General features: G+C 41.2%; 1 protein-coding gene across 1 annotated transcript in view; it reads left to right on the forward strand.

Annotated features, from left to right (window-relative positions):
- Positions 1-14,710, forward strand: part of ARHGAP18 (Rho GTPase activating protein 18) — a 69,632-nt gene that overhangs the window by 18,091 nt on the left and 36,831 nt on the right. Inside the window, exons 2-3 of the mRNA XM_075707171.1 lie at positions 10,352-10,551; positions 12,854-13,089. Coding sequence (XP_075563286.1) covers positions 10,352-10,551; positions 12,854-13,089 — 436 coding nt within the window. The remainder of the gene's footprint in view (positions 1-10,351; positions 10,552-12,853; positions 13,090-14,710) is intronic.

A 14,710-nucleotide genomic window follows, 5' to 3' on the forward strand; every position in this document is an offset into this window, starting at 1 on the left:
TCCACATGAAGCCAGGTGATACAAAAGGCATTTGGAAGGAATGAGAAAGGTGGATCAACTGGCCAAGGGTCAGAGCCAAAAATGGGACAAGGGAGATTCGAGTGAGGCCATTCCTTTCCTTATTTTCCTAGCTGTGGGCAATATGTTTTCTTTAAAATTAGAGCTTTAAACACAATTAGGGTTGTATGTAAGGGAAATATACTGGGTGTCTGTTGAGTTTGGAGACTGACCTCTGTTTTCATTCAGTGGGACTTGAGGTTCTGTAAGCACTTCCAGCTCTTCCAAAAGTCTGCACGAGTTGCAAACCTGCTTCTAATGTGATGCCACTTGTGTGATTGTACCTATACAGGTCACGCAGGTTCCCTCGTCCCCTTGTTTTCCCCACTGGTGGATTTTGCGCTCCCAGGAATAGCTGTTTCTCTTTCTAAAATGTATGCTTTTGAACCAGAAATTTCTATGTATGGGCAAAAAATAGGAATGTGTTTTCAAAGCCTTTGAGAGTCTTCATTCAAGGGGTATGAGAATTAAAAGGGTCAGAATGGCAGGACCTGAGACAATATGGTCTGCTGCATTTTGTCAATACAGAAGTAAAACCAGAACTGATTTCTTCTGATACTACTTCTCATTAGCTTAGTTAGCTAATTGTGATAATTTTATTGCAAGTCTGGTAATAGGTGATGTTCTATTTAAAGCTCCAAATCTGAGTCCATGAGACTCACCTTTCACTGAAAGAAATAAGCAGGCTTCTGTGTTTTATGGTTGGAGGATAAAGCTAAAAGCGTGCACTGAGTTGAACAGCTCAGACACTGGAATGCAACAGTCCCACAAAAAACAAGGAAACACAACTGGTCCAGTCATTTTGTGGGGGAAAGGCTTCATGGCTGCAGTTGTCAATCCTGAATTCTTTCACATTTATTCTGAAAACGTGATCACGTTTATTCTGAAACAACCTGGGGTGGCATATCAAGTAACTCTTTTTGCAAATGTTCAAAAGTAAGTATGCTATAGTTCTAACACCTTCTTTGATAATAAATCATTTCACAGCATCAATCATAGACAGGGGCCAATGATCTATACCATCATTTTAGATACGGAGTATATGTGTATCAGTTTACCATAATTATAATTTATCTAATCGGAAGTAGAAAATAGGTAGAGTCTAAATGGCTGTGTAGGATCATGAGGTCCTATTAAAGAAAATGTCATGAAATATTTTAATCTTCTTCGAAGTGCTGGATATGTTTCAGGCAGGTTAAGTTTTGTCATTGTATCTGGAATCTCCCATTTCCGGTGCAGTGGATTAGAATATTAAGTCTGTGTCATTGCCACAATTTCCTTCCTGTTTTCTTCACTGACAGGTTGGGGTTGGGAAGGGAGGAAGGTCATGTTCACTAAGGTAAAAAAACCTCATAATGATAATTATATAAAAAAAAAAATGATGAGGAAGTGGCTGGAAGCAGTACAGTGAGTACATACACTTTTTATACTTATAGTCTGGCAGCCCTAACTTTGGCCTGTTTTGCATTTATTATTCATGGAGGGGTTTAAAATGCTAGTTTGTTGGGTTTTCTGGGTTTTTGTTTTGGTTTTTTGTTTGTTGTTGTTAATCTCCAGAGCAGTTTTGAGCAGGTATTAACAGCAGCTGATAATATTACAAAAAGTCCTAAGAGACCGGATTCTCTTTGCTCAGCCTTTTTATGCTCATTTAGAAAGTTAGTACTGTTTTATACCCTCTCTGCAATCACTTTGTACTCTGTCTTTGGAAGGAGAACAGAGCTTTGCCTCAGTTCCTACCTCTCTGGCTTTTCTTTGGAGCTTAAGGGGGATTTGGGCAAGTTTGATTGCAATTGACATTCAAAAGTCCCATAAGGTCACAGTGCAGCCAAAATAAAACTCTTTATGTTGGGAGAGAAGGAGTGCAAAGTGTCAGTTCACCAATACTGGAAATTGTGTTCATTTGTTACTGTTATCTTTGCATGCGCTGTATGACTTTCTTGAAAAGACTTGAGTTTCAGGAGAGTTTGGAGTCAGTCATGGAAAGAATAAAAGAAAAGGTAGAAAGGATGCAGTTGTTGCTATGAGTGACAAGATTTAGGAACTAGAATTGAAAAGCAGAAACATAACCCCAGATTAAAGTTTCTCTAACACCTTCTAAAAGTTATGAAGCACTTTAAAAGGGGTGAGAAGTATTTTTGCATTGTTCTGGACACCAAATGTCCACACTTGGATCTTGGTAGGTATTGCTAAGGGGTTACCTGCTGCTCATGAAAGCTGTTTATACAGGCTTTTGTTTGCCAGGAGGTTTTGGCTATGGATGAAATAGAAAGAATCTTCTTAAAGCCACATAGAAAGATGAAGACATTTACATTTAGCTTTTTTTTTTTTTTTTTTTTAACTTCAGTTAGGTAGTGTCACTACTTTGTGGCTTTATGCAAAATCCAGTTATTTTAGAACAGCCTGCTTTGATGGGCACATCAATTACAGTTTGATCTTTTTTTTAACAGAAGACTTTGAAAGATGCTCAAAGCTGCACTGCAAAATACTGAATACTGTGCAAAGGGGTGGTATGACAGAAAGAAATTTCATAAAGATTAGGTTGAAATCCATCAGAATAAGTGATTTGGTAATAAATATTCTTGATTTAACACATAATTGGAATCAAGGCCTTGCATTATCTTCATGTCTGATCATTTGGGATGCAGCTTTGCCTAGAAACTCTGAAAGATCAGGATGCCCTTCTGGTAGGCACCGTGGCTATCAGAAGGTCTGGTGATCACTTCCCAGGCCAGCGTCCCAGCCAAGAATGGGGGCTCAAGCCAGGCAACTGCTGTAGCCATTAGATTAGAGCTTTCTTGGTTAATTCAGTTATGAAGTCTTTGTGCCTTGCAGTGCTACTTGGCTTCTTGAAAGGAGGGGAGGGATGGGGCGAGCTTTGGGTTTAGGAGCTTTACTTATTTCCACACTTCTGTAGCCCAGCCTTCAGGATGAGAAGTGGGACAGGAGACCACATTGTTTCCCTCTCCTTATCTTTTTAGTTGTTTAGATTTGAGAGGACTTGGGAAGTTCCGTATTTATATTTAAGAGCACAGCATCCCATGGATGTGATTGCTCAGTAAGTAGTTTTCAAGAGGGGCCACAGTACCTACAGGCATTTTTTGGTTGTTTTAATCTAGTTAGCCTTTGTACAAACTTAAAACTACTTACGGGAATTACTGCTTAACTTTGTAACTCCTATGTCAACAAGATAATTCTGTTTTGTGAGTGCCACTCTATTTATAGCCAGAGTGCTGGAGTCTATCACAAAGCCACAACAGCAGAGCTTCCTTTTATCTGCCTTGCAGTTTGCTGTGGGTCAGACCTCAATCTTTAACACTGAGTGGTCCAGTAGTGAAACACTCCAGAGATCTGAGAATTATTCTTGTTTCTGTCACCAATTTGCACTGTGAATTTGAACAGCATGCTTCACCTCTCCAGGCCAAATGCCTACCTCCCCCCCTGCCCCCCCCCCTTTTTTTTTTTCCCTTCTCATAAAATCATAGAATCATAGAATGCTTTGGGTTGGAAGGGACCTTTAGAGATCATCTAGCCCAACGCCCCTGCAGTGAGCAGGGACAGCTTTAACTGGATCAGGTTGCTCAGAGCCCCGTCCAACCTGACCTTGAAGGTTGCCAGGATGGGGCCTCTACCACCTCTCTGGGCAACCTGTTCCAGTGCTTCACCACCCTCATTGTAAAAAATTTCTTTCTTATGTCTAGTCTAAATCTATTCTTCTTTAGTTTAAATCCAGTATTCCTTGTCCTGTCACAACAGGCCTTATTAAGAAGATTCTCCCCATCTTTCCTGTAGGCCCCCTTTAAGTCCTGAAAGGCCGCAATAAGGTCCCCTGCAGCCTTCTCTTCTCCAGGCTGAACAACCCCAACTCTCTCAGCCTGGCCTCATAGGAGAGGTGCTCCAGCCCTCAGATCATTTTTGTGGCCCTCCTCTGGACCCACTCCAACAGGTCCATGTCCTTCTTGCGCTGAGGGCCCCAGAGCTGGACACAGTACTCCAGGTGAGGTCTCACCAGAGCAGAGGAGAGGGGCAGAATCACCTCCCTCGACCTGCTGGCCACGCTGCTTTTGATGCAGCCCAGGATGTGGTTGGCTTTCTGGGCTGCAAGCGCACATTGCTGGCTCATGTCCAGCTTTTCATCCACCAGTACCCCCAAGTCCTTCTCCGCAAGGCTGCTCTCAATCTCTTTCTCACATCCTTTGTGTATCTTGTTTGTAAGGTTATTAACACATCTAACCACATATTAGTATGATGCTCAGAACTAGTGAGCCTTAGTACCCGCTGAGGGATGGCTGCAATAATACTAACAGCTTTTCTGTAAATGGCTAAATGTACGCTGGCTTTGGGAGTGATGACTTCCTTTGCACGGGCATTTCAGAAGCTGCTGCTGTAATGTAGCTGTAAGTCAGATATGTTTCTGTCATTTTATATAACTCTGGAAGTAAGGTGCTAGTTTATTGGGGTGCCAGAGAGTGTATCTGAAGGGGCTGCAGTGCTCAAGACATTGCCTGTACAAGAGCCCCACCAATAGCAATGGTTAATGGCCAGGATTACTTAAAGAAGCTTTTAAGGCCAAGCATATGAGGACTGTATTTTCAGTGTACAGCTTAAGGAGGTGTAGTAGTCCGGTTTGACAAGTAATTATATCACTTGATAACACAATGCTTTTTTTGCACTGTTCTCAATGTTGGAAATTGGCTGATAGGAACAAATGTTTGTGAAACTTCTAGTCTTGTAGAACATTGAATTGGCCTTAATTTGGAACCTGTTTAAAGACAATGTTTAAGACTCCCACAGGCTTTGTTAGGCATCTTTGGAAAAGAACTATATTTGTTTAACCCCAAAGAGTTGAATCCTAATTGGTTAAACCCAGTAATTAAACAGATGGCCTCTTCCCTTGTTCCATTCATGACACTTTTTATAGTTGTGACAGTTTTTATTCAGGAAAGATCCAGGCCTGAATTTTGAATACCAGAATTTGGCAAAAGTGGGCAGAAAAAAGGACCCTGTACAGAAATTCCTAATTTGCAGGCAGAAAAGGTGTTTCCCATTCCTCCCTTTCACTTGCATTTCATCCATAGTTGCGTTTTTTTTTTCAGGAAGAAGATAACAGGTTATAGAGACTGGTATCTTTTTGCTTTATGCTCATATAGTATTTCGTAGCTGGACTTTGTCCTTTCCTGGAGTCGGTGAGGTCTCCTGCAATAATCCTGTTAGAGGAACATCTCTTCTCTTTCAGCAGCGTTAATCTATTCTGTTTGGTTCAACAGTGTATTTATATTCCCTAGTTTTTATGACCACGAACATCCTTGCATTTAGTATTGCTGCCTTTCAGTATATTTACACATCTAATACAAGCATACCCATATATAGTGTATATAAGGATACCATACAGTTATGATGTTTGTATAGCAATGTAGAAAGATCATATTCAGATCCAAAATTAGTGGTTAGCACTGTAGAAATGACAAAGCCTATCTTTTTCTCATCACTCACTGTTTTAAAGCACAATATAGTCCTTAATTCTTGAGTGAGAAAAATGGAAGTAAGTACAAAATTAGCTTTCTGGGAACTGAATTGATCTGAAATGCCAGTGAAAGTGCACCTCGCTAACTGATTAATCTCTAGCTGCTGTAGTTTACACGGCAAGTATCAGTTATGAACTTCTAAAAAGGCAGTGGAGCGGACAGGGAAATTTAGATTTCACAGGAAAGAAAATATGGAATAAGGACAACTGCACTAGTATAAAGTGACTATTGATGAACTCAAAATCAGGCTGACAGAACCTGAAAAAAGCACATTTTTATTATGTTGTAGAACAGTGATTAATGTGAAGAGTCATATTTTCTTACAGGCTGAGGAAGGACACAGATGGTCACAAAAGGAAAGGCTGGAGAAAATATTTGTGCATAGTTCTTCTACCTTAAGTACTTGCCACAACGTGAAACTCATCAGTGCTTAGTGAAATAACCCAAATCTGGTTTCTTTCCTTGTAAATGGAACAAATGGCGTTCATTACCAGAATTGTTTTTAATGGCTCCCCTCTGGAAGAGCTGGAGTGCTTCGTCTTGCATCCTTGATGTTTCTAATAAATAAATGCATCTCTGGTGGGTGGGACAAGAAGATTAACTCTGGGAAGAGACTACAATAACTATATTGAAGAATGGGTTTTACACCTGGTGGCTTAGTTTTGTACCGAGATAAATAGGCAAAAATCTCATCGGCTGCAAAGGGTACATGTCTGAGCATCAGGGGTCAGAACTGACTCTGTAATTTGGAAATGAGAGTATTGCACTGCTCCCTGTAAAGCTATTTGAAGAGTAAACTATTTACTAATGATTGGAAATAGATGTTAATAAGATTTGAATAGAGTTCGAGAGTGTTGTTAGTGAAGACCTTAATGGAAATACGAGTTTTCGGGGGGGGGGAGGGGGGGCGGAAATGGAGAGTAAACTTACCATTTAGTAGTCTGAAATGCTAAATTACTTTAAATGACTGTGTTTGTTAGCAGTAGCTTACTTTTTCTGGGGGAAGAGAAGTGATCTCCTTGAAGATACTTGTGAAAAGCAGCTGCATTTTTCAAATTTTAAATAGAAAAACTGAAAACCTAAAAACTTAATGGGCTGGAGAAGTAACCTATTTTCTGCAACCACAGTAAAAGCTTTTTTTGTAATGAACTGTGCTTATTTCCTACTGATAGTTTTTTTGGAAAGCAGTCTTCTATGAAATTTTAAAGCTTGCAACATGGGGTATTGGAAATACTTTTTTAATATTGCTTTTTTAATGAGTCTTTCTGTGAATGTGGGATTAAATATTTTTAGAAACATATCACTCTTCCAGATTCCTTATAATATTATTACTAAGATTGATTGCTTTTGCCCTTCTTCTCTCTTTTTTTCTTGGCCTTAACTTGTTCCCACCTATGCATTTTTATTCTGTGATAATGCAACTAGTGCTTACTAAGCATATGTTTGGAGAAGGACTGAATTTAGTGGAAGGTCAGAGCAGAAATCCCATGTTCTTGGTCTTGTCAACAGATATCTGAAAATAAAAATCTTAACTGGCGACCTCTTTTTCCCTATGCTGTGAATTTTAAAAATTATTTTTCTTTTCTCATCTACACCAACCCTATGGCATCAAGACTGTCCTCATTGTCCTCCAAGGGTCTTTCTTGTTTGTGCCTCTTTGTGCACAGGGATTCATAGGAGGGACAGAGATGAGGATGCGTGGAGCCACTGCTGCACGGGTTATGCACCAAATACTGCTTCACCGGCGTCTTTCTCTGGTGGGGTATGCAAAGCAAGAAATGTTGAACCGAGTGAAGTGAAAATAAGATCTGACCTGCTCTGTCGGCTGAAGTTTTAGCAGTTGTTCTCTCCCAGCCTGAGCCTCCCTCTGTCCTAGCCCGTAGAAATGTGAATTGTGGATGTGGACAAATGCAGATGGCTTTGAAAGGGTTTGCAGTCCAAACAGAAACCGGGAATAGGGGGTTGATTGAGTCCGATGAGGGAAGACAAGGAATTGGTGGGTGGAGCAGGAATGGTGTGGCAGCCGCCTGTGGCCTCGGCCTCTGAAGAGCCTGAGTGCTGCCAGCGCTGGGGCTGCCGGCGGTGAATGGGCTTAAGGCAACATGGATTTCGAAGGAGAGATTCGCAGCAGAGCGGTGAGGTTTTTGTGTCAATATTTCTTGGAAGGTTCCCCTGGTCATTCGTGTCCTTCTCTGAGGGCTTTCATGAGGAGAAGTGGCGTTACTGCCCACTCAAAGCTGGGAGCTGCTGTATGGATTCATTAAGGAGCGATGGAAAGGTCAAGCCAGGAAGAGCCTTACAAGAAAAGCAGCTTATGTTTGGTCGAGTAGAGCAGGCCTGTGACCACTGATTGAAGGGTAGGGTGCAGTCTCTGAGAGTTAATGGAGTGTCTTTAATGTACAGCAAATGCTCACAGGACCCTGAAAATGGTGTTGAGTGCTCTGTGCCGAGTATCAGCCATGCAATTCAGGGCACAGAACTTCTCTGACAGGACTTAGTCTGGGGAAGGTAACAAGCTGGCTTTTTTAGATGGACAAGAGGAGCACTTCCCTGGAAGCATGGCACAGAGCCACGACCTGCTGCAGGATATCCCACCTCAGCCTGCCAGAGCCCCCCCAAAGTGCATGCTTTTAACCTATTTGATCTGCTGGGTTTATCGTTTGCGTGGTGTGCTGTGGTTGTTAAATTTCAGCTGAGGTGGGTCAGCGAGAGCAGGTTGTTCCAAAGGTGAAAGGCCACCTAAGAGCTGCCGAGCAGCTCCGCAGGGTTAAACCAGGGATGATAAACTGAAATCTGACCCCACTCTGGGTGAAGTTCAAGTGTACAGTCTGTTCCTGAGAGGGACCCAGTCTGCTCTGAGCACCTTCAGCTGCAGCAGGGGGGAAGCCTGGGCAAGGGCTGGGAAGCCCGACCTGCTTTGGCCACACTCGGCACCTATGTCGGCTGCTGGGGATGCTTCTCATGTAGCTCCATCAACGTCTTTCTGCAGTGATTAGTGTTGGATTCACAAGCAGCACAGGTCACACACGGGACACACCTGTCAGGCAGAAGTTTAAGAATGAAGGTAGCTACGTGGAGAAACTGTATTTCTTGGGTAACATGCATACTAGCAAGATGTTGTTACTGCCATTAATGCAGAAGCTAAATACTCCTTTACCTATTTTTTTTCCTGGGCTTTCAAGTAAGGGCAGTTTAAGGAATGGTGTTGGGGTGCATATTAGCTTGGTAATTCATTGTCATTTATTAACTTGTACCGGGAGCAGAGAGGCAGGGCAGGTGGAAACACATAGTCCTTCCATAAGGCTCTTTACCTTTAAAGGCAAAGTCCATATAGTTAGTATTTCGTATCAGAGAATCAAGCGCATATGGCATGAAAGGATTGGTGTCTTGGACACACAAGGGGCTTATCTTCAGAGAGAAAGGTATGGCTTTTTTACCTAGGGGCAGCTAACAAGCGTTAGTTGTCCCAAGATAAAATGTAAGGACGAGGTGCTTTCTTTTTAATTCTAGATAAACTTGCAAAGTCAGCCAAATGGGAAGGTAGGACTTAATTTACTGTGTTTACATTGTGATAAATCCACAATACTTATTCTTTGATATGTTTTTCTCTCGGAATAAGTGATATTTATTACTTAACCCCAAACCATGCCTCCTTTTTTAGAATATGGAGACAAATTCAGACATAAAAGACATCTGAAGCTGTTCCTGAAATGTTAAGAACTTACTATTTTTTAATACAAGGAAGAGTTTTGATATACTGTCATAATAGTAGAGTAACTTAGTTTAGAAAGGACCACTGGAGATCATCTTGTCTGATCTGCCTCCCGCTCAAAGCAGGACCAACTCTGAAGCTAGATCAGGTTGCTACTCATGTAATCCACATCCCCTTTCTGATACTCTGAATCAGTTTGTGGCTTTTGATTTGGTATCTTCAACTGTAAGGATGACATGTAACTTTAATGACATCACTATAACCTTTGCACTTTTTAAGAGGACTTCTTTGCTAGGTCAGTGGTAATTTGTGCCAATAGATGAGACCTAGAGGTTTCAGCTTGTTGGTTTCTTTTTTCTAGTTGCAGCCGTACTTAAGATGAAAGATCCCTTTTGAAAGCCTTAGCAACATATATTTGGCAGGGTGAACCAAAACCTGGTAATGTCGAACTACAAGAACGGTAAGCTTTCAGTCAAAGAGGAAGCAAGATAGAAATAAATAGGGCCTTTATTAAATGTTTGGACTCACCAGTTTACTTCACAAACTGTAACTTCAGTAATTGTACTTTGTCCTTTCCCAGCTGTTAATTAAGGTCATAGATACCAGACTAAACATTTATAAAAAATACAAGCAGAATAGCAAAGGAAAAAAGTAGGGGTACTGTCAAGCTATAAGAATTTACCCAGGCAGAAAGGCGCTTCTGAAAAATTCTTTATGAATGGCGACGCTAGGAAGATACATACCATGAATTTCGTGGAACTGACTGTTGTGAGTTGAATTAGAGGTTTGGTGTAACTAGGATTACTAGAACTTGGATTCATTATTTCCTCTTTAATACAGACTCCTGTGCTGTTCCAGATTGGGACATAGCTATAGCAGAAATGTTAAATTAAAAATATATTCCAGATATTAAAAATAATTTTTAATATCTCAGTTTGCTTGTTGACATAGTTTTCTTTGATACTTTGACACAATTCACAACTAACTGCCTTCACAGATACTAATATATCCTGTATCTTAAAATGCTAACCAAGAATTGCTTTTTGACTTATGTTTATAGCCGTCGGTCTGGCCAGTATACAATGAACCATGACCATTCCAAGAAGACCCTGGATGGAGCATCATTTGACCGCTCAGTATCCCAGGACTCCTTGGATGAACTGTCTATGGATGACTACTGGAAAGAACTTGAAAACATCCATGAAACCAGAGGAAATAATCATGAGGAACGAGTAGCACTTGTAGTGAAAGAGCCAGATGGTAATGAAATCTGTTCTTGTGAATGATCATCAGTTTGCTGATTCAGGGATTTTTCTTTAAGTCTTATTTCAAGAGATGGCACCCGCCAAACACACTTAAATCAAAAAGGAGGTCGCTCTGCTGAACATCCACTGTTGAAAATTCTGTTGCCTCTGATGCATATCACCAGAAACAGGCAGTGCCCTGGAAGAGAATTGTATCAGAGATAAGTAAAAAGCTGGTTTTCCTTTAAATGGTATTTGCAGAACATCAGAAAGGTGCCTATACTTGTAAATCACAACAATCAAAGCTTTATTTGCAGTTTACTGTTAAACTAACTTACCCTTTCACTCTTTGTGTATGTTGTTCGTTATTGTAGCTATTGTGGATAGAAACCTCACGCTTTAGAAGACAAGCCAATGATTAACCGGTTTAAGTTTAGTGAGTAACTTTCTACACTTGTAACTATTGTGACCATTCAGTTGTATTATTTTTGTTCTCAGAATCATTAATTATGGGCCACTCCTGAGGGCATGATCTTAGAAGTTGGGCAATTTCTTTATTTTTCTTGTGCTGTCAGACAAAAGAGGAGCAACATCCTTAATTCCCCTCTTCTCTCAAAATTTTTTTTTTAACAGTGCAATATCTGCCCCTCTCCCATTCTTACAGGAGGCCCACAGTCTCAGTAAATTAAAATGGTGAACTTTGCATGTTGGTGTGGCCTCTACGTGAGTGACAAGAATGTGCTTCATTAGCTTTCAAAGGGATTTGCACTCCTGCCTCCCTAGGCATTTTGAAACATCACATTTACAAGTGCTCTGAAGAGGGTAGCAACGTGGCCTCTGGAGAAAGCAGCAAGGCTCGGAGCCTGTGTGGCCAGGGAGCAGGGCATCTGACAGAGCTGTGAGGTTTTCTCCAGGGCAGCAGAGCCCATTGTTCTGCAGCGCATGAGCCTCTTCTCTTACTGCAGCTCACTGATGTTGCTATGCCTTCAGGCTCTGCACTCCAAAACCCACCATTTCCTTTTTTTATTTATATATAGCCTTCTTCCCCCTAGTTGCTGCTTAGGCTGCTGACTCTGGCATGGAGCCTAAGTGAGTCGGCTCAGTTGAGCTGATCAGCTCGAGCACATGTCGCTCTGCCCCATACCTTGCCTAATGTGTAGTACCTTGCTTGAGTACAAGTACTTCTTAACGTGTGGGACACTGCACCTGGCTGATGGGCCTGCCTGGGTGGGGACTTGCTTGAGATGTGGCCATGCAAAGGCAAGGCAAGGGAGAGATGGGATATAGCTTGCTCACATCTGCTCTGGAGAAGGGTGTAGCCCTTCTTTCCAGCCCTAATAACAAAATCTGACAGAGTTCTGTCAGAGGCTCAGGATTTGGCCGCATAGCCATAGCAAAATTCATACTTAAAATTTTGTGTCTGTTTTCTGAATGCTGTTAATATTCAGGTGCCCACTTGGATGCGCAGTGAGCACTGTGGGAAACTGCAGTCAATAGTGAAGTCGACATGCCAGCTTTGAAGTACTTTTAGATATCTCATAAATGGAAATGTTGCTTGAACATTGGAGAGGGTTGTTGGCATTCAGCACAAACTCAGCTGCTACAGACAGAACTTGGTGTTTTAAAGAAAGTATCATTAGAGAGATACTGATTTCAGAAGCAGAAGTTTTGCCATCGGTGACAGTGTTTAATAGCTTTCTCCTCTTTCATGTGCAGTGATCTGTCAGTAAAGGATACCTTATCAGCTATAAGACTACAGCAACAATTGTTTTGTGGGCTGTCAGCAGGCTGGAGACCATGTCATAAGAACTGATTAAAAAATAACATTAAGGTGACTCCTGTAGCCTGGTTTGTCCTTCATTAAATTGAGCTAGTGGAGAGCTGTAGGATTAATGTGTCAAGAAAAGTAGGCAGAACTATGTCAGTAAAGGAGCTAAAAAGATTGAGGATTGAACTAAAAATCAGTGAAGCAGCAATGATCAGAAGCTTTCAGACTTCCCCATACACATATATATCTAGGTACCTTTATAAAATGGTATATGATTTAATAGAAGAATATTATAAAGATTGCCCCATAGCAACCTGTATTGGATTAACTATTTTAAAAGCTTTGATATCATATGTTAAACCTTTTGAAGCTCTTTAGAAACAATAGCTTTTTTTCCAAGTCATGATAGTGTAAGGAACTGCTCTTAATTGTGGATCCACTTAGTACTTTCCCTGTGAACTGCGTTAACTAGATCATGTTATTAACATCCAGTATGCTTAATGGTACTTGAAAGCCAATGTTTATGCCTTTTCCTCTTTGCCTTGCTCAGAGGGAGAGCTGGAAGAAGAATGGCTGAAGGAGGCAGGTCTGTCAAATCTGTTTGGCGAGAGCTCTGGCGATTCACTGGAAAGCATGGTGTTTCTGTCCACGCTGACCCGAACCCAGAAGGCAGCGGTAGAAAAGCGAGTAGAGACTGTCACACAAACCATGAGGAAAAAAAACAAACATCACCAGATTCCTGATGTCAGAGATATCTTCAGGCTACAATATGACTCAAAGGGAAAAGTAAGTTCCTGTCTGTTGTTTTGTTTGATTCTGGCAGAAAGAAGAGAGCAGCATGTAGGGGTGGGGGAAAGGAGGGGGACGCACAGACTCAAAAGGGATATTTCCAGAAGATTTGTGTCTAACTTTTCACTGATTTCCAAGGGAGTTTTTTACTGCATTTATAGGAATAGTGTTGGTCCAGACATGACATTGCATTAAGCAGTTTTAGTATGTAGAAAGAAGTATGTATACTGGCCTTGTATTACTCAGAGCTGATGAATAAAACAACCACTCCATGGCCAAGATATTAATCTGAATTAATTTTAATGCAGATGCAAAACTCATGAGAACAATCATCCAAAGAGCTACCAAAAGCCCACTTTTATCTTTGGGTGGTAGTGCCCTGCAGCCATCCTGAGGGGTCTGCCAGGTAGGGGGCAGTACCTCTTACTTACTGGTGCTGTTGTTTCTTTTTTTAAAAAAAAGGAAAAAAAAGGGACATCAGCCTAACCTCCTCTATCTTGGCTAGGTCTTTAGGCCTGTTGGCTGGGGGCTTAGACCCCGTACTAACTCCCAGGGCCCGTGCGTGTCGTTAAACTGTGTGTGGGAAGTTGCTCTGACAGGTCCTGAAGGGTCCCTATTGAACGGGAGAGTTCCTCTCCCATATGCAGGAAAGGGGAAGGAGGGAAATGGAGATTATGATTAGAATTCCTCTTCTCTGGAGAAGTGTATTGTCCTGTTTGCTCTCCCAAAAGCAACGAGATCTTCAGTCATAAGAAGACTCTGATCTAATGGAAGTGCACGGCTAGCTTACCTGACCTCAGTCCCGTCCCTTGTTCTCACTGCTGCCACTGCTGTTCAACACAATGGTAGTGGTGGTGGAAAGCATTGCAAATTTTGAGAGGATTTAACTTCCTCCTTCCCCCAGCAGCTTCCTCTCCTTTGCCAACTCCTTTCAAATTCAGTAGTGGTGAAACGTAGAGGCGGGAGTTTGCAAGCTCAAATGTATGTTCTGGAGGCGCAACTTCCCTTTCACTGTTCTGCTTTGCATGTGGTTGCAGAAGGGATATTAACTCCATAAAAGCTTTCCGGGATTTGATTTGGAATTGACTACACCTTAAAATTACAAGATCTAATAGCAGAGCAATTTAGGTAAAATATCATATAGCTTAAAGCAGTATAATTTCCCTTTCAAGTATGTTATTTCAGTAAGGCACAAGAAATACTCATGTTCCTGTATTTAAGCTACACATTGTAATGTTTGAAAATCATGTGTCACAGTGTTCAGTGGACTTCTGTGTCTCTTAAATTACATGTTTTGACAGTGATGACATCAGTGAGAAGTAATGCAAACAGACAAATGATTGTAGCCATTTAAGATGTATAAAACAGGTTACAATATTTTTAAATATAGAAATCATTGAAAAAAAAGAAAAGGATCCTTCTAAACCTGTCTCCTTACCTGAAATAAAATAATACAAGTGTAGGCCCTCAAACGTATACTGCATTCCTTTCTCCAAAGCAAGGTAATTATTCAGAAATCATTGCTTGCAGTTATTCTGTCACAGAAAGCGTATAGTGAAGTAGCTTCTACAACCTCTCTAGGTAACTTGTCTCAGTGCTTTGTTACTCTCCTATCATT

Source organism: Pelecanus crispus, chromosome 3 (genome assembly GCF_030463565.1).
Source record: "Pelecanus crispus isolate bPelCri1 chromosome 3, bPelCri1.pri, whole genome shotgun sequence".
In the NCBI taxonomy this organism is placed as follows: domain Eukaryota; kingdom Metazoa; phylum Chordata; class Aves; order Pelecaniformes; family Pelecanidae; genus Pelecanus; species Pelecanus crispus.